Here is a 24941-nt window from a genome sequence, read left to right as displayed (position 1 = left end):
TTTTCCTGGATAGAGTTCACAGTTGGCATTTCTTTTCTTCAGCACTTGGAAAAACATGCTGCTTCCTTCTAGTTTAGATGAGAAATGTGGTTATTCAAATTGACAATCTTCTATAAATAATGCATTATTTTTTCTGTCTGCTTGTTAGGTTTTTTTCCATGGTCTTTAGTTTTCAGAAGTTTCATTATGATGTGTCTTGGCATGAATTTCTTCAAGTTTATCCAATTTGGCATTACCTAGGTCCTTGAGACAGTATAAGTCTGTCTTTCACCAGACTTGATAAAATTTCAGCCATTATTTATTTGAATACTTTTTTATTTTGAAAACTTTTTCAGTCCCACATTTTTCCTACTCTTCTTTTGAAACTCCATTTATACAAATAAGTGTTAGATATGTGGTTATTGTCCTACATGTCCTTGAGATTCTATATATTTTTCAGTGTATTTTCTCTTTATTCAGAATGTGATTCTACTGAATCTGTCTTCAATTTAACTTATTCTATCTTATCTTTATTCTACTTATGCTTTAAACTTGCTATTATATTTTTCTATGATATCCATTTGTTTTTTAAATAATTTCTATTTCTTTGCTGAGATTTCTATTTTCCCATTTGTTTTCATAATTTCTTGCTGAAGCCATTTTTTGCGATGGCTGCTTATATTGCTTGCCTACAATTATAATACCTGCTTCACCTTAGTGCTGTGTCTTTTGCCATGAATGTCATTTCTCATTAATACTGTGATTTTCCTGGTTCTTTGTATGAGTGATTTTCTATCATGTCCTAAGCATTTTAGGTAAAATGAGACTATGAATCCTAATCTTTTTTAAAAAGCAGGCAGCACACAAAAGTCAGATGGATGTGGCTGTTTCTCTTTCCTGCTGACACTTTCCTGGGCACGGCACTGATATACACTGCCTCACTGCAGACAGATGAGGTGGAAGTTCAGATCTCTCTCTGGCCTTGCTAACACCTTTATGAAAGTGGGGCACTGACTCATACCACCTTTTAACCTCTGATAGAGGAAGCTTAGCTCTCTTCTGGGCTTCACTGATGCTACATGATGGGAGATGTGGAAGGAGTGTTGACTAGTTTTGCACACTTGTTCAGTTTCTTATTGCTGTTGGGTAGATGTGGAAGATTAGCTGACGGCAAGGATGCTTATTATAACTGATTTGTACTATAGGTTAAGTATTATTGATACTGTATGTGGATGGAGACTCAATTCACTACTGGACACTGATGGCAGTAAACTGGCAAGGGAATTATTAATTGAATAGTGCCTGACTCTGGCAAGATGGGATTGAGATGGAGGATCAACTTCTTTCTTGACTCTGACTCAGCCATGAATATGGAGGTGCAGTGGTTTTTCACTCCAGTGTTGGGCTGGAATAGGGCAAGTATTGCCAAAATCTTTTCTATTGTTAGGGCACCAACTTCCTAGTCTTTTGGTGTGGGAAAACAGGCTTTGTTTGGAACTTTTTGTATGTTGTTAGTTATAGACTAGACACTTCTGAAGTGCTTTTTCAAAGATACATGAGTAGCAGTAAGAAATCCCAAGGAAGTAAAGGTCAAGTCAGTTCCTCAAGTTTCAAGGTTTCTAAGCAGCCTTTCTTCTTCTTTATAACTTTCAGGGACTTTTTATTCTGTTCATTGTGGTAGCTGAGATTTTTACTTTTGAGGAGAACTTGAGCTGAATTAAAAATAAGTTTGATCTCCTTGCAGTCCAAGGGACTCTCAAGAGTCTTATCCAACACCACAGTCCAGAAGCATCAACTCTTCAGTGTTCAGCTTTCTTTACAGTCCAACTCTCACATTCATACATGACTACTGGAAAAACCATAGCCTTGATGAGATGGACCTTTGTTGTCAAAGTAATGTCTCTGCTTTTTAATATGCTGTCTAGGTTTGTCATAGCTTTTCTTCCAAAGAGCAAGTATCTTTCAATTTCATGATGGCAGTCACCATCTGCAGTGATTTTGGAGCCCCCCAAAATAAAATCTGTCACTGTTTCCATTGTTTCTCCATCTATTTACCATGAAGTGATGGGACCAGATGCCATAATCTTAGTTTTCTGAATGTTAAGTTTTAAGTCAGTTTTTTTCACTCTCCTCTTTTACTTTCAACAAGAGGCTCTTTAGTACTTCTTCACTGTCTGCCATAAAGGTGGTGTCATCTGCGTATCTGAGGTTATTGATATTTCTCCTGGCAATCTTGATTTTAGTTTGTGCTTCATCCAGCCTGGCATTTTGCATGATGCATTCTGCATATAAGTTAACTAAGTAGGGTGACAATATACAGCCTTGATGTACTCCTTTCCCCATTTGGAACCAGTCTGTTGTTCCATGTCCAGTTCTAACTGTTGCTTCTTGACCTGCATGCAGATTTCTCAGGAGGCAGGTAAGGTGGTCTGTTAGTCCCATCTCTTTAAGAATTTACCAGAGTTTGGTGTGATCCACACAGTCAAAGGCTTTGGGGCAGTCAATAATGCACAGTCAAACCAGTCATTCCTAAAGGAAATCAGTTCTGAATATTCATTGGAAAGACTGAAGCTGAAACTCCAATACTTTGGCCACCTGATGCGAAGAACTGACTCATTTGAAAAGACCCTGATGCTGGGAAAGACTGAAGGTAAGAGGAGAAGGGGACAACAGAGGATGGCATCATCGACTCAATGGACATGAGTTTGAGTCAACTCTGGGAGTTGGTGATGGACAGGGAAGCCTGGTGTGCTGCAGTCCATGGGGTCACAAAGAATTGGACATGACTGAGCAACTGAACTGAACTGAAAAATAAGTTTAAAAATATTAACTAATATTTTAATTGTTCTAGATGGAAGAGTCATTCTAATTATTTAGTCTATTATACCACCAGAAATAAAAGTCCTTTTTCTTAAGTTTTTATAAATACACTGACTCTTATCTGACAATCTTATTTTGATTTTCAACACATCACTTTCTGCTTTAGCTCAACATACTACTTTTCTTTATCCACAATTTTGTTAATTGTTTTATTTAGGTCCTCAAGACCACCTCTGGATTAAGTCACTTTCTAGGACAATTCAAGGATATAGCATATAGTCATACTCAAGAGTTATGGTGAATAAATAATGATGCTATAATAACAATGTACAGATACAAAGCCCAATCATTGAAGGGAAAAGGAGCATGGGGCAAAGTGCAGATGGAAACAGGCACAGGTTTACAAGAGTTTTCTCTCAGTGAAATCACACAGGTTATACTTGATCCTCTAGCAAGGACAACATATATAAAATACTGTTGGCCAGATATTCATTAGGGATTGAGGGACTAAGGTTTTTGTGGGGAGCTTGTCACACAGGTGTACATAACATATATCAAGACTCAAGACTCCCAGAAAGAAAGCCTGTGATTAGTATAAAAACTGCTTGCACAAGCACTTTAGGAACCATGAGCCACTCTTACTATTTAGAGAATGGGGAGAATCTTCTAAAAATTTAAGTTCTTAGATGCCAAGCAAAGGCCAACCTTTGTAGGAAGGCTTTCTAAGGAAATGAGTTTCAGGCCTGCTATGTTAATTCCTTTCAGCACAATTCCAAATACTAATTGTGAATTGTGAAAACCAATCAGCTGATATTTGTGATATTTGTGATAATATGCAGGTCAGGAAGGCAATGGCACCCACTCCAGTACTCTTGCCTGGAAAATCCCATGGACAGAGGAGCCTGGTAGGCTACAGTCCATGGGGTCGCTAAGAGTCAGACCTGACTGAGCAACATCACTTTCACTTTTCACTTTCATGCATTGGAGAAGGAAATGGCAACCCACTCCAGTGTTCTTGCCTGGAGAATCCCAGGGATGGGGGAGCCTGGTGGGCTGCCGTCTATGGGGTTGCACAGAGTTGGACATGACTGAAGTGACTTAGCAGCAGCAGCAGCAGGTCAGGAAGCAACAGCTAGAACTGGACATGGAATAACAGACTGGTTCCAAATAGGAAAAGGAGTATGTCAAGGTTGTATATTGTCACCCTGCTTATTTAACTTATCTGCAGAGGACATCATGAGAAACGCTGGGCTGGATGAAACACAAGCTGGAATCAAGATTGCTGGGAGAAATATCAATAACCTCAGATATGCAGATGATACCACCCTTATGGCAGAAAGTGAAGAACTGAAGAGGCTCTTGATGAAAGTGAAAGAGGAGAGTGAAAAAGTTGGCTTAAAGCTCAACATTCAGAAAACTAAAACCATGGCATCTGGTCCCATCACTTCATGGCAAATAGATGGGGAACCAGGGGCAGACTTTATTTTTGGGGCTCCAAAATCACTGCAGATGGTGACTGCAGCCATGAACTTAAAAGAGGCTTATTCCTTGGAAGGAAAGTTATGACCAACCTAGACAGCATATTCAAAAGCAGAGACATTACTTTGCCAACAAAGGTCCTTCTAGTCAAGGCTATGATTTTTCCAGTAGTCACATATGGATGTGAGAGTTGAAGTATAAAGAAAGCTGAGTGCCGAAAAATTGATGCTTTTGAACTGTGGCCACCTGATGCAAAGAGCGGACTCATTTGAAAAGACCTCGATGCTGGGAAAGATTGAAAGCAGGAGAAAAAGGGGATGACAGAGGTTGAGATGGTTGGATGGCATCACCAACTCAATGGACATGAGTTTGGGTAAACTCCGGGAGTTGGTGATAGACAGGGAGGCCTGGCATGCTGCAGTCCATGGGCCTGCAAAGAGTTGGACATGACTGAGCAACTGAACTGAGCTGAGGTGATTAAAGGTTATACTTTGATACTTAAAAGTCTTACTGCAAAAATATATTTATATACTAAAATTATTTAATTATTTAAATAATTTAATAAATATTTAATAAATAAATTTATTTATTTTATTTATTTATTTATTTATTTAATAAAAATTTATTTATTTATTTAATAAAATTTAAATTTTATTTAAATTTATTAAATTTAAATTTATTAAATTTTAATAAATTTTATTAAATTTAATAAAATTTAAATAAATTTTATTTAAATTTATTAAATTTAAATTAAATTTTATTTAAATTTATTAAATTTAAATTTATTAAATTTATTTAAAATTTAAATTTTATTTAATAAAAATTTATTTATTTATTTAATAAAAAATTTAATAAATAAATAAATTAAATAATTTAATTAATTATTTAATTATTTAAAATTATTTAATAATTTAATAAAAATTATTTTATACTTGTTCAATACAGAAAATACAGGAGGAATAATGCTTAATAGGTGTGGTATAAAAAAGAAATATTCCTTAATTTGGGGGGAAGTTATTAAAAATTGTCAATAGAAAATTATTTCTATAAGATCTGTAGTAGGCCAATCTGGGGTTATCTGATGATATATATCTTTCTCATGTGGGCTTTCACAAAGAATCAATTTTTCTTTGTCTATGTATGTGATACAGTGTCTTACCACACGGTAAGTACACAAAGGACATGCTGAATAAATGAAAGAATGAATACCTCCTTCCCTTGATTTGCTTTTGGAAGTGATTTGAAATCAACTTCTGCAGGAAGCACTGTTTAATTTATCCTAAGTTCCATCTGGTAACAATCTTATTTTATATACTGTTTTTATACATGCATTGGGCAGGATTAAATTTCAGTGCACCCTCTGCTGCTGCTGCTGCTAAGTCGCTTCAGTCGTGTCCGGCTCTGTGAGACCCCATAGACAGCAGCCCAACAGGCTCCCCCGTCCCTGGGATTCTCCAGGCAAGAACACTGGAGTAGGTTGCCATTTCCTTCTCCAATGCATGAAAGTGAAAAGTGAAAGGGAAGTTGCTCAGTTGTGTCCAACTCTTTGCGACCCCATGGACTGCAGCCCATCAGGCTCCTTCGTCCATGGGATTTTCCAGGCAAGAGTACTGGAGTGGGGTGCCGTGCACCCTCTACCTCTATGTCAAATCATTTCATGTGCAATTCATCTTCTATGTTAGAATGTATGCCAAGACTGTATGTGAGATAGCTACATGGAGCTCCCAAATATGGCCTTATTTTGGTCAATTAAAATGGTAATTCTATTACAGGAGAAGTCTTAGACTCACCTTTATTGAAGAATGTGCTAACCATAAAGCCAAAGAATATTGAAGCAATGGCATAACACATAAGAAAGACAAAAATGAAACTATAGTCACTGTAGTAGAAGACTGGATCATTGAAAATCTACAATAAAACAATTATGACATCATGTAAAATATGCAATAAGTAGTACCATATAAACACAAGGGAAGAGGGAGAAAACTATGACCCTAAAGAAACAGATCACACTGCCCAGTGACTGAAACTCAACGAGATGCCAAGTTAACTAATTAACTTATTTCTTACAGAAGGATTAATGTTTTTCTCAGAGATTTGAAAGTCTCTGAATTTCCATAAAAGCCATTTTTCATTCTTTTGAAAACCTGAGACTGATCAGTCCATACTATGACTGAAGCTTTCTCCTTCTTAAAGCATAGTTGCAGCCGGTTGCAATCCACTGGAACTAAAATGTTAGATGTAACAGCCATATATGGCATGTAGCTATTAAACACTTGAAACATTAAGCACTTGAAATGTAGCTAGTGTGACTGAGGAGCTGACTTTTTATTGTCATTGAATTTTAGTTATTTTTAACTTAAACTCGAAAGATAAAGCAGCATCAAATACAGATGAAGTATTTCTAATGAAAATACAGTGTACAAATTGAGATGTGCTCTAAATATGAAATATATACTGGAGTTATAAGTTTTAGTACAGAAAAGAATGTAAAATATCTCAATTTTAAAATGGGTTGCATACGGAAATAATATTTTGTGTATATTGGCTAAATAATACACATTATTAAAATAATTTCACCTTTTCCTTTTTAAAATTTCTAGTAGCTACTAAAATCCTAATAGTACATGTATGACTCATTTCTATTGGGCAGCATGAAACTAACACTTGCCTTGGCAAAGAGTAACACACATATCATAGAGACAATAAAGATATAAAAAAAGAAGAATGTGAAGAAATACGCAGCCCAGATCATCCAACTTTTAAGTCCAATTGTAAGCTGGTACTCCTGTAAGAAATTCAAAACAAATCAAATATTAAATATATCAGCAATTCATAACATTTCACATACATTTAAAAACTGAATTCTCATAAAAACATATTTAAATGGATAATATCTTCATTTTATGAGTGAAAAAAATCAAGGCTCAGAAAGTTGTGTGTGTTGATTACACATGCAGTTAGTAAGGGCAGTAATGACATTCAAATATTTTTCTCTTGAGTTCAGAAATCTTTTGTCAACATTACACCTAGTATTAAACCAAAGTGGAGAGCATTTAAAATTAAACTTTGAAATATCGAGATTAAGATCTCTTTTCCATTATATCCACATCCTTAAATGTGTTATGGTTTCTTTTTTAAAAAATGCAATTCTAAATTAGAAGTCAGCAGTACTTCTTATATTTGTTCTTTGTAGGCAATGAGTCTTTTCCTTCCCTCTAGTTTGTCTCTGAGCTTTTTGGAACTGTGGTTTGATGTCTACCATTAATTTTGTAAAAGTCTCTGCCATTATTTCTTTAACTCTATTTTCACATCTTCTTTTTGAATTCCAATTATATACACACTATATCATTGACAGTGTCCTATAGCTTTTCAATGTTTTCTTCTGGATCTTTACATAATGTTTTCTTTTTGCGCTTAAGTTTGTGTAATTTCAACTTTCTTGTATTCAATTTTTGATTCTTTCCTCGTGAAGGTCAAGTCTACTTATGAGTCTGTCAAAGGCATTCTCCATTTTTGTCAGTATGCTTTTTTTAATTTCTAGCAATTCCATTTGACTCCTTATAGCTTGCTGTTTCCGATCAGTTCAGTTCAGTTCAGTTGCTCAGTCGTGTCAGACTCCTTGCGACCCCATGGTCTGCAGCATACCAGGCCTCCCTGTCCATCACCAACTTCCAGAGTTGACTCAAACTCATGTCCATTGAGTCGGTGATGCCATCCTCTGTTGTCCCCTTCTCCCACCTTCAATCTTTCCCAGCATCAGGGGCTTTTCAAATGAGTGAGTTCTTCGCATCAGGTGGCCAAAGTACTGGAATTTCAGGTTCAACATCAGTCCTTCCAATGAACATTCAGGACTGATTTCCTTTAGGATGGACTGGTTGGATCTCCTTGCAGTCCAAGGGACTCTCAAGAGTCTTCTCCAACACCACAGTTCAAAAGCATCAATTTATCAGTGCTCAGCTGTTTCTGATAGCATTACCTGTCTGATCCTGCATGTTATCTATCATGCTGAAAAGAGAAAGCTTGACACTACTATTTTTAGAAGGCTGTTTGCAAGATTGGCCTTTGGTTGGTATATGGAAATTTGGCTGATAAACCACTCCCTTCACTGATATAAAACATTTTCTAAATGATAAGTGTGGCTGACCATGCCTAAACCATTTAGACAAATAATATGGTGTATGTTGGATACCTGCTGTCTAGGAGTTTGAAATTTTGGTATGTGGTAGGCCAAAGGTGTTTATAAATATAACCAGCATGCCAATCAAAACCTTGGATGCTAATGGATTTCTAATGGATTTCTCTGGACAAGAACACCACAAATATGTTGCTGGATTTTCATCACTGGTGCAAGAGTATGCCCTGGGTGACCTCTTGTGAAATTACTTGCGGAAGCCTGCAGGTTTGCAGGTTAATTCCTCTAGGCTTTGCCTGTGTCATTTTCTCTTATGATTCAGCTATCACCTACACTTACTCTACCATTAAAATAAACCTTAGCTGTTAGCATATCTACATGCTGAGTCCCATGAATCCTTCAAGTGAATTTCAGAAAATAGGGATGGTCTTAAGGATCCTGGACACCATCACCTTTTCCTTTAGTGTCTTAAATTATTAATCACAATAATTTAAACTGTGAAGCATGGGTCAGCAGTGGACTGCGGCAGGACCGGGGGCACTGAATGCCCCAGTGCTGCACAGGACCTTTTGAAGGAGGTCCTTCAATTATCTTCATTACCTTCACCATAGTTTGGCCTCAGGCCAAACAACAGGGAGGGAACACAGCCCCAGCCATCAACAGGAAATTGGACTAAAGATTTACTGAGCATTGCCCCACCCATCAGAACAAGACCCAGTTTCCCACTCAGTCAGTCTCTCCCATCAGGAAGTTTCCATAAGCCTCTTAACATTTATCCATCAAAGGGAAGACAGAATGAAAACCACAATCTCAGAAAACTAATCAGACTGATCACATGGACCACAGTCTTGTCTAACTCAATGAAACTATGAGCCATGCCACGTAGGGCCACCCAAGACGGATGGGTCATGGTGGAGAGTTTTGACAAAACGTGGTCTACTAGAGAAGGGAATGGCAAGCCACTTCAGACTTGAGAACCCCATGAACACTTTGAAAAGGCAAAAAGATAAGACACTGAACGATGAACTCCCCAGGTTGGTAGGTGCTAAATATGCTACTGGAGAAGAGTGGAAAATTCTGAAAGAGATGGGAATACCAGACCCTCTGACCTGCCTCTTGAGAAATCTATATGCAGGTCAGGAAGCAACAGTTAGAACTGGACATGGAATAACAGACTGGTTCCAAATAGGAAAAGGAGTACGTCAAGGTTGTATATTGTCACCCTGCTTATTTAACTTATCTGTAGAGGACATCATGAGAAACGCTGGGCTGGATGAAACACAAGCTGGAATCAAGATTGCTGGGAGAAAAATCAATAATCTCAGATATGCAGATGACATCACCCTTATGGCAAAAAGTGAAGAGGGACTAAAGAGCCTCTTGATGAAAGTGAAAGAGGACAGTGAAAAAGTTGGCTTAAAGCTCAACATTCAAAAAATGAAGATCATGGCATTCATTCCCTTCACTTCACGGCAAACAGATGGGGAAACAGTGGAAACAGTGGCTGACTTTATTTTTTGGGGCTCCAAAATCGCTTCTGATGGTGATTGCAGCCATGAAATTAAAAAAGAGGCTTACTCCTTGGAAGGAAAGTTATGACCAACCTATACAGTATATTAAAAAGTAGAGACCTTGCATTGCCAACAAGATCCATCTAGTCAAAGCTATAGTTTTTCCAGTAGTCACGTATGGATGTGCGAGTTGGACTATAAAGAAAGCTGAGTACCGAAGAATTGATGCTTTTGAACTGTGGTGTTGGAGAAGACTCTTGAGAGTCCCTTGGACTGCAAGGCGATCCAATCAGTCCATCCTAAAGAAAATCAGTCCTGAATATTCATTGGAAGGACTGATGCTGAAGCTGAAACTCCAATACTTTTGGCCACCTGATGCAAAGAACTGCCTCACCGGATAGCTCCCTGATGCTGGGAAAGATTGAAGGCAGGAGGAGAATGGCAAAAGGGATGAGATGGTTGGATGTCATCACTGACTTGATGAGTTTGAGTAAACTCTGGGAGTTGGTGATAGACAGGGGAGTCTGGCGTGCTGCAGTCCATGGGGTCACAAGGAGTCTAACACGACTGAGTGACTGAACTGAATTTAAAACTTGTCTGGGCTTTCTAACAACTTTGATTTATCTGAGTCTGATTTTGATTACAGATTTGTCTCTTTGAAACACTTTTTTCTTAATTTTTGGTGTGGCTTACAATCCTTTATTGAAAATCAGACATGTTAGCTAGGGGAGCATATATGAAGGTAAATAGGCCTATAGTGTGATGCTTCATATTAGATTAGCTAGGACCTGAGTTGTTTGAAATTGTTACTCTAATTTCAAATTCTAACATCAAATTCCTCTAGTGAACTTTTACCGTGTCCCTTCTTGCCATCAGGTTTTACTTTTACCTTTTGGCTGCTTCACACACTTTGCTTCTGGAAATCAGCTAGCTTGGTATTCACTCTTCCTGGTCTGTAGTTGTTACTGGGATATAATCTGCTTCTATGGGATGCAACATGCAGAAATAATCCAACCCTCTGTGTAACAGAACTCTACATGCTTAAAAATCCTTTAAAGAAACTTTGTAAGAAAATAATTTGGATTACCTTCAATCTTTTTTCCTTTTCCCATACAATAGATCGAATGATGGAAAGTACAGTTGGAGAGAACATGAGTATGAACATCAGAGGAAGGAAACTACCAGTGAGCAAAAGTAATCCGTCATCAGGATAAGCTGGATATGGAAATCTCTGTACAAGGATGCTGATATCATCAAACAACTGTCTAGCACTGCTCTCATGATATAGAATGATGGCCTTATCTAAGGCATGCTGTATAGCCAGGAATCCTTCTCTGATGTACCCTATATGATAAAATAAACATCATTAAGTAAAACATGCTAAGGAACGTCTAATCAGACACATGCAAAAAGCAAGGTAATTCAAGTCAGTCATAGCTTATCACATATAGAACGTAAACTTGGTGTTGCATCAGGGTCAACTGAACATAATAGCTCTGAGAACCTATTATAGCGCTCACACAGAAACAAGCGTTACTTCTTCAGAGGAATCTAATTCACATCTTCTAAAAATTAAATATATTTAATAAAAGTGGTAGACTTGGTAAATGTAATTCATATTTACAAAAAATGCAGCTTTAATTAAACACTGGTGAGATGAAGACTTGGAAATGTAAAATAAGATGTGAAAGTCAGAGTGACAGATATATATAGTGAGTAATACAGTTTGGACCCCAAGGAAAATTGTTTCACTGAAACCAAGTTATCCATAAAGCTAAAAGGCAGTTTAGGAAGTAACTTGCTTTTCTTTTACTTATTTTTTCTACTTGGAATGTGCTTTTAACTTACAAATCTAGAGCCTTATGCATTGGTAAAATAGGTGAGACTAACAAAAAGTAATTACACTTGGGATAAACTCAAACTGCTTTTTTAAAAACTAAAGTATAGTTGATTTACAATAATGTGATAGTGTCAAGTGTACAGCATAGTAACTCAGGTACATTTTTTCAGATTATATTCGACTAGAGGTTAGTATAAGAAATTGAATATAATTCCATATACAGTAAACTCTTGTTTATCTATTCTATGTATTTTGTAGTTGTTCAGTCACTCAGTCAGGTCCGACTCTTTGTGACACCATAGATTGCAGCATGCCAGGCTTTCCTGTCCTTAACCATCTCCCAGAGCTTGCTCAAACTGATACCCAATGATTTGGTGATGCCATCCAACCATCTTGTCCTCTGTTGTCCCCTTCTCCACCTGCCTTCAATCTTTCCCAGCATCAGGGTCTTTTCAAATAAGTCAGCTCTTTGCATCAAGTGGCCAAAGTACTGGAGCTTCAGCTTCCACATAACTTCCAATGAACATTCAGGGTTGATGTCATTTAGGATAGACTGGTTGGATCTCCTTCCAGTCCAAGGGATTCTCAAAAGTCTTCTCCAGCACCACGGCTCAAAAGCATCAATTCTTTGGTGCTCAGTTACCTTTATGGTCCAACTCTCAGATCCATACATAACTACTGGAAAAGCCATAGCTTTGACTAGACGGACTTTAGTCAGCAAAGTGATGTCTCTGTTTTTTAATAAGCTGTCTAGGTTGGTCATAGCTTTTCTATTAAGAAGTGTCTTTTAATTTCATGGCTGCAGTCACCATTTTCAGTGATTTCAGAGCCCAAGAAAATAAAGTCTGTCACTGTTTCCATTGTTTCCCCATCTATATACAATGAAGTGATGGGACCGGATGTCACGATCTTAGTTTTTAAAATGTTGAGATTTTAGCCAGCTTTCACTCTGCACTTTCACATTCATCAAGAGGTTCTTTAGTTCCTCTTCACTTTCTGCCATAAGGGTGGCGTCACCTGCATATCTAAAGTTACTGGTATTTCTCCCAGCAATCTTGATTCTAGCTTGTGCTTCATCCAGCCTGGAATTTTGCATGATGTACTCTGCACGTAAGTTAAATAAGCAGGGTGACAGTATACAGCTTTGATGTACTCCTTTTCCAATTTGGAACCGGTCTATAGTTCCATGTCCGATTCTAAATGCTGCTTCTTGACTTGCATATAGGTTTCACAGGAGGCAGATAAGGTGGTCTGGTATAACAATCTCTTCAAGAATTTTCCACAATTTATTGTGATGCATACAGTCAAAAGCTTTAGCATAGTCAATAAGTAGATGCTTTTCTGGAATTCTCTTGCTTTTTCTATGATCCAACAGATGTTGGCAATTTGATCTCTAGCTTGGAGAATTTTGAGCATTACTTTGCCAGCATTTGAAATGAGTGTAATTGTGTGGTAGTTTGAGCATTCTTTGGCATTGCCTTTCTTTGGGATTGGAATGAAAACTGATCTTTTCCAGTCCTGTGGTCACTGCCGAGTTTTCCAAATTTGCTGACATATTAAGTGCAGTACTGTAACAGCATCGTCTTTTAGGATTCAAAATAGCTCAGCTGGAATTCCATCACCTTCACTAACTTGGTTCATAGTGGTGCTTCCTAAGGCCCACTTGACTTCACACTCCAAGATGGGCTCTAGATGAGTGATCACACCATTGTGGCTATCTAGGTCATTAAGATCTTTTTTGAATAGTTCTTCTGTGTATTCTTGCCACCTCTTCTTAATATCTTCTGCTTTTGTTAGGCCTCTACCATTTCTGTTCTTTATTGTGTCCATCTTTGCATGAAATGTTCTCTTAGTATCTCTAATTTTCTTGAAGAGATCTCTAGTCTTTCCCATTCTATTGTTTTCCTCTATCTGCATTGATCACTGAGGAAGGCTTTTTTATCTTTCCTTGCTTTCTTTGGAACTCTGTGTTCAAATGGGTGTATCTTTCCTTTTCTTCTTTGCCTTTAGCTTCTCTTGTTTTCTCAGCTATTTGTAAGGCCTCCTCAGACAACCATTTTGCCTTTTTGTACTTCTTTTTCTTGGGGATGGTCTTGATCACTGCCTCCTGTACTATATTATGAACCTCTGTCCTTAATTCTTCAGGCACTCTATCAGATCTAATCCCTTGAAATTATCTGTCACTTCCATTGTATAATCATAAGGAATTTGATTTAGATCAGAGCTGGATGGTCTAGTGGTTTTTCCTACTTTCTTCAATTTTGCAAAAGTCTGAATTTTGCAATAAGGAGTTCATGATCTGGGTCACAGTCAGCTCCTGGTCTTGTTTTTGCTGACTGCATAGAGCTTCTTCATCTTTGCTGCAAGGAATATAATCAATCTGAGTTCAGTATTGACCATCTGGTCATGTTCATGTGTAGAGTCATCTCTTGTGTTGTTGCAAGAGGGTGTTTGCTATGACTAGTGCGTTTTCTGGGTTTGCCCTGCTTCATTTTGTACTCCAAGGCTAAACTTGCCTGTTACTCCAGGTAACTCTTGCCTTCCATACTTTTGCATTCCAGTCCCCTAAGATGAAAAGGAATCCTTTTTTGGTGTTAGTTTTAGAAGGTCATGTAGGTCTTCTTACAACCATTTAACTTCAGCTTCTTTAGTATAACTGGTTGGGGCATATACTTGGATTACTGTGATATTGAATGGTTTGCCTTGGAAACGAACAGAGATCATTCTATTGTTTTTGAGTGCACCCAAGCACTGCATTTTGGACTCTTTTGCTGACTATAAGGGCTACTTCATTTCTTCTTCTAAGGGATTCTTGCTCACAGTAGTAGATATAATGGCCATCTGAATTAAATTTGCCCCTTTTGTTCCATTTTAGTTTACTGATTCCTAAAATATTGATGTTCACTCCTGCCAGCTCCTGTTTGACCACTTTCAATTTACCCTGATTCATGGAATTAATATTTTCTATCGCAGGTTCCTATGCTATGCTATGCTAAGTCGCTTCAGTCGTGTCTGACTCTGTGTGACCCCATAGACGGCAGCCCACCTGGCTCCCCTGTCCCTGGGTTTCTCCAGGCAAGAATACTGGAGTGGGTTGCCATTTCCTTCTCCAATGTGTGAAAGTGAAGTTGCTCAGTGGTGTCCGATTCTTAGCGACCCCATGGACTGCAGCCTACCAGGCTCCTCCGTCCATGGGATTTTCCAGGCAAGAGTACTGGAGTGGGGTGCCACTGCCTTCTCCAATCGCAGGTTCCTATGCGATATTATTTACAGCATCAAACTTTACTTTCACCACCAGACACATCCACAAGTGGGCGCTGTTTCTGCTTTGGCTCAGCCTCTTCATTTCTTTTGGAGCTATTTCTCTGCTCTTGTCCAGAAGCATATTAGGCACCTACCGACCTGGGGAGTTCATCTTTCAGTGTCCCATCTTTTTGCCTTTTCATACTGTTCATGAGGTTCTCAAGGCAAGCATGCTGAAGTGATTTGCCATTCCCTTCTCCAGTGGACCATGTTTTGTCAGAATTCTGCACCATATCTATCTGTTTGGAACTCTACATGGCATGGCTCATAATTTCATCAAGTTAGACAAGGCTGTGATCCATGTGATCAGTTTGTTTAGTTTCCTGGGACTGTGGTTTTCATTTTGTGTGCCCTCTGATGTATGAGGATAAGAGGCTTGTGGAACCTTCCCTGATGGGAGGAACTGGCTGTGGGGAAAATTTGATCTTGCTCTGGTGGGCAAGGCCATGCTGAGGAAATCTTTAATCCAAGTTTCTGCTGATAGGTGGGTCTGTATTGCCTCCCTTTAGTTTGGCTAGAGGCCAAACTGTGGTAGGGGTAATGGTGACCTCCTTCAAAAGGACTTATGGAGCGTACCGGGCTCCTCAGGAGTGTTGCAGTCAGTGCCCCTGACCCCGCAGCAGGCCACTGTCGACTCACGCCTCCACCGGAGACTCAAGGACACTCACAGGCAAGTCTGGCTCAGTCTCTTGTGGGGCCACTGCTCCTTTCCCCTGGGTCTTGGTGGACACAAGGTTTTGTTCATGCCCTCCAAGTCTTTTTCCCCAGTCCTGTGGAAGTTCTGTAATCAAATACCATTGGCTTTCAAAATCAAATTCCCCGGGGGTTCTCAGTCCCTTTGCTGGATTTCCCAGGTTAGGAAATCCCTTGTGGGCCCTAGAACTTTTGCAACAGTGCAAGAACTTGTTTGGTATAATCGTTCTCCAGTTCATGGGTCATCTGCTCAATGGCTCTACAGTGGAGCTAATGGTGACCTCCTCCAAGAGGACTTATGCCTCACACCGTGCCACCCAAGTCTGATGCAGCCAAAGCCCCTGTCCCCGTGGTAGGTCACTGCTGACTCGTGCCTCTGCAGGAGACACTCAGACACCCAAAGGTAAGTCTGACTCAGTCCCTTGTGGAGCTCACTGTTCCTTTCCCTGGGTCCTGGTGTGCACGATTTTTTTTTTTTTTTAGCATCCCCTCAGCATCTGGCGGGTCTGAGATTTGATTTTAAACATGATTGCACCCCTCCCACTGTCTTGTTGGGGTTTCTTCTTTGCCCCTGGATGCAGGCTATCTTTTCCTGCTAGGATTCAACATTCTCCTGTTGATGGTTGTTTAGCAACTAGTTGTGATTTTGGTCAGTACTCTTGCCTAGAAAATTCCATGGATGGAGGAGCCTGGTGGGCTACAGTCCATGGAGTCGCAAAGAGTCAGACACGACTGAGCAACTTCACTTGTGATTTTGGTATTCTTGCAGGAGAAGATGAGCACACATCCTTCTACTCCAGTATCTTAGAAGTTAATCAATCTAAGGCAAGGATGAGACTTTAATCAGGGAGCCAGCTGACCAAGAAGGTGGAAGGTTAATGTCTCAAAATAACCATATTATCTGGGTCTGGATGCCAGGTTCTTTTATAGATCAGAGATTGGGAAGAGGTGAGGAAGCAAAGTAAAAAGGCCATTAATCTTGCAAACATCTCCTAGAATGGCAAGCCTCAGGCAGGGGATGTGTTAATTTCTTCCTGCCATATACAGGTGGACAGAGTTCTGAACAAAGGCACTTTAGTTTAACAGTCAGGCAGGTGGGTAGGATTCTCTGAGGCAGAGCATTCTGTATGATTATAATAACAAAAGCAATGAAAAGCAAGTCAAAGAAACAGTTTCTGACATGAAACAAAGAAGTCAGAATTGGCTTCTTCTCCACAATATATTCACATCCCACTCAAAGCATCTCCCTTTGTTCTGAATTCATGCTGAGATTTCTCCCCAGAAACATCCTCAAGTCCAAGACACTTGGTATATATAGAGCTTCCACAGTCACTCCCTCAAGTATGGAAACTTTTGGAAATGGAGTTATGGTTCTCATTTCTGAAGCAGCACCCCAGGCTATGGGGCGCAAGCCTGGCCTGCCCTGCCTGTTCTGTGATGCCCTTGGTCTAAGAAGCTGCTTGCATATGCCTTCTGCTAGGTGTAGTTGCATACTGCATTTTATGTATCAGTTCAGTTCAGTTCAGTTGTGCAGTCGTGTCCGACTCTGTGACCCCATGAATCGCAGCACGCCAGGCCTCCCTGTCCATCACCAACTCCCGGAGTTCACTCAGACTCATGTCCATCGACACAGTGATGCCATCCAGCCATCTCATCCTCTGTCGTCCCCTTTTCCTCCTGCCCCCAATCCCTCCCAGCATCAGAGTCTTTTCCAATAAGTCAACTCTTCGCATGAGGTGGCCAAAGTACTGGAGTTTCAGCTTTAACACCATTCCTTCCAAAGAAATCCCAGGGCTGATCTCCTGTAGAATGGACTGGTTGGATCTCCTTGCAGTCCAAGGGACTCTCAAGAGTCTTCCCCAACACCACAGTTCAAAAGCATCAATTCTTCAGCGCTCAGCCTTCTTCACAGTCCAACTCTCACATCCATACATGACCACTGGAAAAACCATAGCCTTGACCAGACGGACCTTTGTTGGCAAAGTAATGTCTCTGCTTTTCAATATGCTATCTTGGTTGGTCATAACTTTTCTTCCAAGGAGTAAGTGTTTTTTAATTTCATGGCTGCTGCTGCTGCTGCTGCTGCTGCGTCGCTTCAGTCATGTCCAACTCTATGCGACGCCAAAGAGGGCAGCCTACCAGGCTCCTCCCTGTCCTTGGGATTCTCCAGGCAAGAACACTGGAGTGGGTTGCCATTTCTTTCTCCAATGGATGAAAGTGAAAAGTGAAAGTGAAGTCGCTCAGTCATGTCCAACTCTTAGCAATCCCATGGACTGCAGCCCACCAGGCTCCTCCGTGCATGGGATTTTCCAGGGAAGAGTACTGGAGTAGGTTGCCATTTCCTTTCCCAGGGGATCTTCCCGACCCAGGGATTGAATCTGGGTCTCCTGAATTGCAGGCCGACTCTTTACTGTTGGAGCCACCAGGGGAACCCATAGCTCAAGGAACTACATCCAATTTCCTGGGATAAGTCATAATGGAAAATAATATTTAAAAAAAGAATGTATATATATGTGAAATATGTTGAGTTCACTTTGCTATATACCAGAAATTAGCACAACATTATAAATCAAATACACCTGAATTAAAAAAAGATATAAAAAATGATGGCTATAAAAAAGTGATGGCTATAATTCCTTATGTTGTACAATTAATATGTCCTTGTTACTTATATATTTTGTACATTGTAGCTTGTATCTCTTAATCCCATATCCTATCTTAATTTCCTCTCTGCTCTGGTAACTACTAGTTTTCTTTTCTATATCAGTTGGTCTTTTTATTTTGTCATGTATGTAAATTTTATTTTTTAGATTCCACACATAAGTGATATCACAAAGTATTTGTCTTTTTCTGCCTGATATTTCATTAAGCATAATATTTTTTAGGTTTATTCACATTGCAGCAAATGGCAGAATTCTGTTCTTTTTTATGACTAATATTCATTATATATCTTTTTAATATCATCCCATTATATATGCATATGGGCTTCCCTAGAAGCTCAACTGGTAAAGAATCCACCTGAAATGCAGGAGAACCCAGTTCAATATCTGGGTCAGGAAGATCCCCTGGAGAAGGGATAGGCTACCCACTCCAATATTCTTGGGCTTTCTTGATGGCTCAGATGGTAAAGAATCCACCTGTATTGCGAGAGACCTGGGTTTGATCCCTGGGTTGGGAAGATCTCTTGGAGGAGGGCATGGCAACCCAATCCAGTATTCTCCCCTGGAGAATCCCCAAGGATAGAGGAGCCTGGCAGGCTACAGTCTATAGGGTCGCAAAGAGTCGGACACAACTGAGTGGCTAAGCACAGCACAGCATATATGTATATATTGTATCTGAATCTTTGTGACCCCATGGACTGTAGCCCACCAGGATCCTCTGTCCATGGAATTCTCCAGGCAAGAATACTGGAGTGGGCATCCATTTCCTTCTCCAGGGGATCTTCCTGACCCAAGGATCGAACCTAGGTCTCCTGCACTGCACATGGATTCTTTACCACCTGAACCACCAGGGAATCCATATATATCTCTCTCTCACATATTTCTTATTCATTTGTCTTTTGATGAACACTTGGGTTGCTTCCATATCTTGGCTATTGTAAATATTGCTGCTATGGACATTGGGTGCATGTATCTTTTCTAGTCAGGGTTTTCATTTTCTTTGAGATGTATATTGAGGAGTGGAACTACTGGATCATATAGTAGTTCTAATTGTAGTTTTTAAAGTATCCATACTGTTTTCTATTCCCACCCACAGTGTACATGGAGAAGGCAATGGCACCCCACTCCAGTACTCTTGCCTGGAAAATCCCATGGATGGAGGAGCCTGGTAGGCTGTAGTCTATGGGGTCACGGAGAGTCAGACACGACTGAGAGACTTCACTTTCACTTTTCACTTTCATGCATTGGAGAAGGAAATGGCAACCCACTCCAGTGTTCTTGCCTGGAGAATCCCAGGGATGGGGGAGCCTGGTGGGCTGCCATCTATGGGGTCACACAGAGTCGGACACAACTGAAGCGACTTAGCAGCAGCAGCAGCAGCAGTAGCAGCACAGTGTACAAGAGATTCTCTTTTCTCCATATTCTGGTCAACATTCGCTATTTGTAGACTTTTGATGACAGCCATTCTGATATAAATGAAGTATTATCTCATCTGATTTACATTTTTCTAATAATTAGTGATACTGAGCACCTTTCCATGCGTCTGTTGGCCATCCATACATCTTCTTTGGAAAAAATGTGTATTCAGGTCTTCTGCCCATTTTTTGATTGGGTTGTTAGTTTTTTTGATATTGAGTTGTATAAGCTGTTTGTGTATTTTGGATATTAACCCCTTGTCTGCCATACCATTTGCAAATATTTTTTCTCATTCCATATGAGAAATGGAATTTTGTTGATGTTTGTTGTGCAAAAGCTTTTAAGCTTAATTCTTAATTTTTACTTTTGTCTTAGGAGACAGATAGAAAAGACTTTGCTACAATTTCCATCAAAGAATGTCCTGCCTATGTTCTCTTCTAGGAGTTCCACAGTATCAAGTTTTATATTTAGTCCTTAATCTTTTTCAAGTTTATTTTAGTACATGGCATTATGAGGGAGTGTTCTAATCTCATTGTTTTACATGTAGCTGCCCATTTTTTTTTTTCAGCTTAACTTATTGAAAAGACTTTTTTCTTCATTGTATATTCTTACCTATATAAACTGACTACAGGTCTGTGGATTTATTTCTGGGGTCTCTACTCTGTTCCACTGGCCTATGTATCTGTTTTGTGCTGCATCATTCTGTTTTGATTACTGGATATTTCTAGTGTAGTCTGAAGTCAGGGAATATGAGAGCTTCAGCTTTGTTCTTTTTTATCAAGCTTGCTTCAGCAATTTGGAGTCTTCTGGTTCCATATACATTTTAGGATTGTTTGCTCTAGTTCTGTGAAAAACACCATGGGTATTTTGAATGAGATTGTATTAAATCTGTAGATTGCTTTCAGTATGGCCATCTTAGCAATATTAACTCGCTAATTCAGCAGCATGGACCATCTTTCCCTTTCTTTGAGTCATCTTTAATTTCCTTCATCAATGTTCTATAGTTTTTTTTTTTTTTTAATAGAAACTCTTTTTTATGAAGGAATTGCTGTTTTTAGGCTTCAAGAGATTCTTTTGTGGTTATAAAATTGAAATATCAAGTATTGAGGTTTCTCATTCCTTCTTTAATATATTTAGTACCTATCCAAGGAAGGTGCCCCCGAGGAGGGCATGGCAACCCACTCCAGTATTCTTGCCTGGAGAATCCCGTGGACAGAGGAGCCTGATAGTTTGCAGTCCATATGGTCTCAAAGAGTCAGATATAACTGAAGTGAATTAGCATGAGGCAGTAGCTGTCTTAATATTCTACTCACCTACTTGTCAATCCTTCTTAATCTCTGTATCCTTGTCTTCTTTTATTTACTCTTCCTTAATTTAAATGTTACCAAACATGCTTCATCCACCCTTCTTCTCATAACATTTTCCCACTAATAGTATGGTATTAAGGAAACCCAAGGGCATACTGCCTGGTGTCAAGTAATATAACGCTCAAAATCAACAAGTGGAATAAAACAAAATTCAGATGTCCAATGCAAAATAAGGGCCATTCTCTGAAACACTGCAATCAATTATATAAATTGTGAAATATAGGTCACAGTCTTATTTATTCATCAATAGAAACAAAAGTTTGAGTTCAGATTTAAACAAATACCAAAGATGAACATGAGTGTCATTACTTGGAGAGTGTCATTACTTGAAGAGATGCATCCACTACCATATCATTTCTCCTATTTGTACTAAATATTGCTATGATTTTGTCTCTTATAACTTCCAGGAAGAGATTTCATATTCCTTCACTTTACACATTAGGTATTTAATGATCTATTTGCCTCTTAGCTTCACCTTGAATAGCCTCCTGTATAAGTCGCTATTCTAGCTATAAAAAAGAAAACAAACAAAATGCCATGTAGTCCCCTGAATGTGGCATCCTATCTTGATGTGTTTATGATCTTACTTGCACTATGTGGAATAGTACTCATTTATCTCCATCTAGCTAATTCATACAGTTACTTGTAGACTCAGCTTAAATTCTTTCTTAACAGACTACATATAGATTATTTTTAATGACTGTCTAATATGTTCATCTATTCTATTACTGGTTATGATGTTTCCAATTTTTGTTGCTTATGCTACAATGTGCATAGGTTTTTTCCTTCTGCTGAATATCTGCTAAATATTAAAAGCTCAAGGGCTTCCTTGGTAGCTCAGCTGGTAAAGAATCCGCCTGCAATGCAGAAGACCCTGGTTCGATTCCTGGATCAGGAATATCTGCTGGAGAAGGCACTGGCTACCCACCCCAGTATTCTTGGGCTTCCCTGGTAGTTCAGCTGGTATAGACTCTGCCTGCAGTGTGGAAGACCTGGGTTTGATTCCTGCGTTGGGAAGATCCCCTGGAGAAGGGAACAGCTACCACTTCAGAATTCTGACCTGGAGAATTCCACGGCTGTATAGTCCATGGGGTCACAAAGAGTCGGACACGATTGAGCGACTTTCACTTTCACTTTGCATAAAAATCTCAAGTATAGTTGGTAAACTCATATTACACATTAAGGGCTTTTCAAGAAAATATGCAATATGAAAATTTGAATTAAAAATTGTCATCACAATTTTTTAAGTTTTAGATCAAATCAATAGAATTATACATAGACATGAATATTCAAACAATACCAACAAATTAAAATATATGTATTTGAAAAGCAGAACACTAAACTAAATAAAGATAAGCGTATTGGTATAAGAATTGAAAGAGTTTCCCTGGTGGCTCAGTGATAAAGAATCCACCTGCCAAAGGAGACATGGGTTCAATTCCTGGGTTGGGAAATTCCTCTGGAGAAGGAAATGGCAACCTACTCCAGTATTCTTGCCTGGAAAATCCCATGGACAGAGGAGCCTTGCAGGCTACTGTCCATAGGGTCACAAAAGATTCTGACATGAATTAGCGATTAAATAACAACAAAGCATTATATATATATATTATATATTCTCTCTCTCTCTATATATATGTTAGTTTACCAAATGTATAAGATTTAGTAGTTTTTATATAATATACATTTAATTTAAAAATTGCAAGTTAAGAATAAAGTGATTTATTTCATATATCTGTGTAAATACATATATGTATACGTACATGTATACACATACACACACATATATACACAATATAAATAACATATATATTATTATGCAAGTGTAATAAAAATTAAGTATGCATATACATAAGGATCTGCTTACCAGGACCTCCTCCATCCTGATGACCTGGATTCCTGGGTCCTACAGAGGGCTGATTAGGGAAAAGTAAGGTTGTTTTCCAGCCCGTCTCATCTGGCCATATGATAGTCCTCTGTATAGCAGCAAAACGCAGATGGTATTTTACCTAGAAGTAGCAGCAGAAAACAAACTATGTTTAAAACCAAACTAAACTGAAAAGCAAATATTAGAAAATAAAGCAAAGTTAAATCCACATAGGAAACCATGTAATTTGAAATTGAGACTCATCTGATATGAAAGTGATTCTGAATGCCTGCACCTGACAGTGACTCCAAGCACAACAAATATAATCCAATCATATTTATATTTTAAGTCCTCTCCCAATGCAGACAGTTCACAATAAGAAGATATGCACATGGTCCACAAACATATAAAAACCTTCTCAATGTCACAGAATGGAATAAATACAAATTAAAACTACATTGATATCTTTCTTACCTGTCACACTGGAAAAGTCAAAACATACCGTGTTAACATACTGTGTTGGCAAGGCAGTCAACAGGCACTTTAATACACTGCTTGTAGTATGCAAATGGCACAATGATAATGCAGAATCTGACAATGTTCCACAAAACTATATATGCATGCATTGTTTAATTCAGCAATCATACTTTCAATAACAGACTTGGAATATAAACCTCAAACAGTATGGGAAAAAACCACATGCACACGGTTGTTTGCTGTAACATTATTTGTCGTGGAAATACAGCATATTGGAATCAACCTAACCGCTCATACATAACAGACTGCATAAATTACACAATACAGAATTCTGTATCTGCTCGAGGTATAGTCAGGAAATAGAAACTAGATAACCTAATGGATAGGTTATACTATCCATACTAGATAACCTAATGGATAGGAGAGCTCTAAGGTATCAGATAGAGACAGCAGGAAACAGTCATTGGCCCTAGGACTAAGGAAACAAAAACAAGGGTTTGTAATTAGTAAAATTTGTAAACTTAAATGAGAGGTCATGTGGGGATGAAAAATCAAGCCTCTGAGCAGGGGCATAAGTCAGCTAGTACTAGGTTACAGAGCTTGAAAGAGGGGACTTTGGATGGGGACCTTGACTTCTGAAAAGGAGCTCCAGTTGCCTAGTGCTGGATATCTTTGAGAGGGTGTGGTAAAGCTGATGTTGAAAAGCATTGAGCAATCTTCAAACTGCATTTGTCTGCCACTATGAGAAAGAAAATGCTACTGACAAAAAAAAAAAAAAAAGAGATATTGCTGGGGTGTCATTCACAGCAACTACAAGCAGCCAGAAAGCCAACAGAAAGTTAAAGTTACTTCTTTTTCTCCAACTCTTGCTTCTAGTCTGCCTCTAGTGCCTTTTATTAGCTGAGTCTGATAGCTGGCTGAAAAAGTGGAAATGTAGCTGTAGCATCAAAAAGCAAAGTAGAAGAATGGATTTATGGTTCAAAAAGAAAAAAAATTACTGACAAGTATGCTACTTTTTTCATAAAAAAGGCGAAATTAGGTGTGCATATATAATTTATATTATACATCATGTAAGCTTAAATATATATCTATATAAACTTGTATATATGTAATATCTATATACTTTATCTATCAATATACTTAAGTTTTGGATGCACTGCAAAGAAAGTTAGACTTCAGCACAGTTTCACCAAAAGTTCACCATTTACTAGATTTTAATAGTTGCCTATAGTTTTCATTTGAGGTAAAATTTACACACAGTAAAATGTACAAATCTTAACTGTACATGGAAAAGACTCTGATGTTGGGAGGGATTGGGGGCAAGAGGAGAAGGGGACGACAGAGGATGAGATGGCTGGATGGCATCACTGACTCGATGGACGTGAGTCTGAGTGAAC

General features: G+C 38.8%; 1 protein-coding gene across 1 annotated transcript in view; it reads right to left on the bottom strand.

The window, feature by feature from the left end:
- The window catches only part of LOC133238361 (phospholipid-transporting ATPase ABCA3-like), a 219104-nt gene that overhangs the window by 166932 nt on the left and 27231 nt on the right, over positions 1 to 24941 (bottom strand). Inside the window, exons 5-8 of the mRNA XM_061401372.1 lie at positions 23068 to 23209; positions 11012 to 11268; positions 6956 to 7066; positions 6069 to 6186 (exon numbers count right to left, since the gene is read on the bottom strand). Of these exons, the coding sequence (XP_061257356.1) occupies positions 6069 to 6186; positions 6956 to 7066; positions 11012 to 11268; positions 23068 to 23209 (628 nt within the window). The remainder of the gene's footprint in view (positions 1 to 6068; positions 6187 to 6955; positions 7067 to 11011; positions 11269 to 23067; positions 23210 to 24941) is intronic.

The sequence above is a fragment of the Bos javanicus genome, chromosome 25 (assembly GCF_032452875.1).
Source record: "Bos javanicus breed banteng chromosome 25, ARS-OSU_banteng_1.0, whole genome shotgun sequence".
NCBI classification, from domain to species: Eukaryota; Metazoa; Chordata; class Mammalia; order Artiodactyla; family Bovidae; genus Bos; species Bos javanicus.
This window is presented reverse-complemented; position numbering and strand designations above follow the sequence as displayed.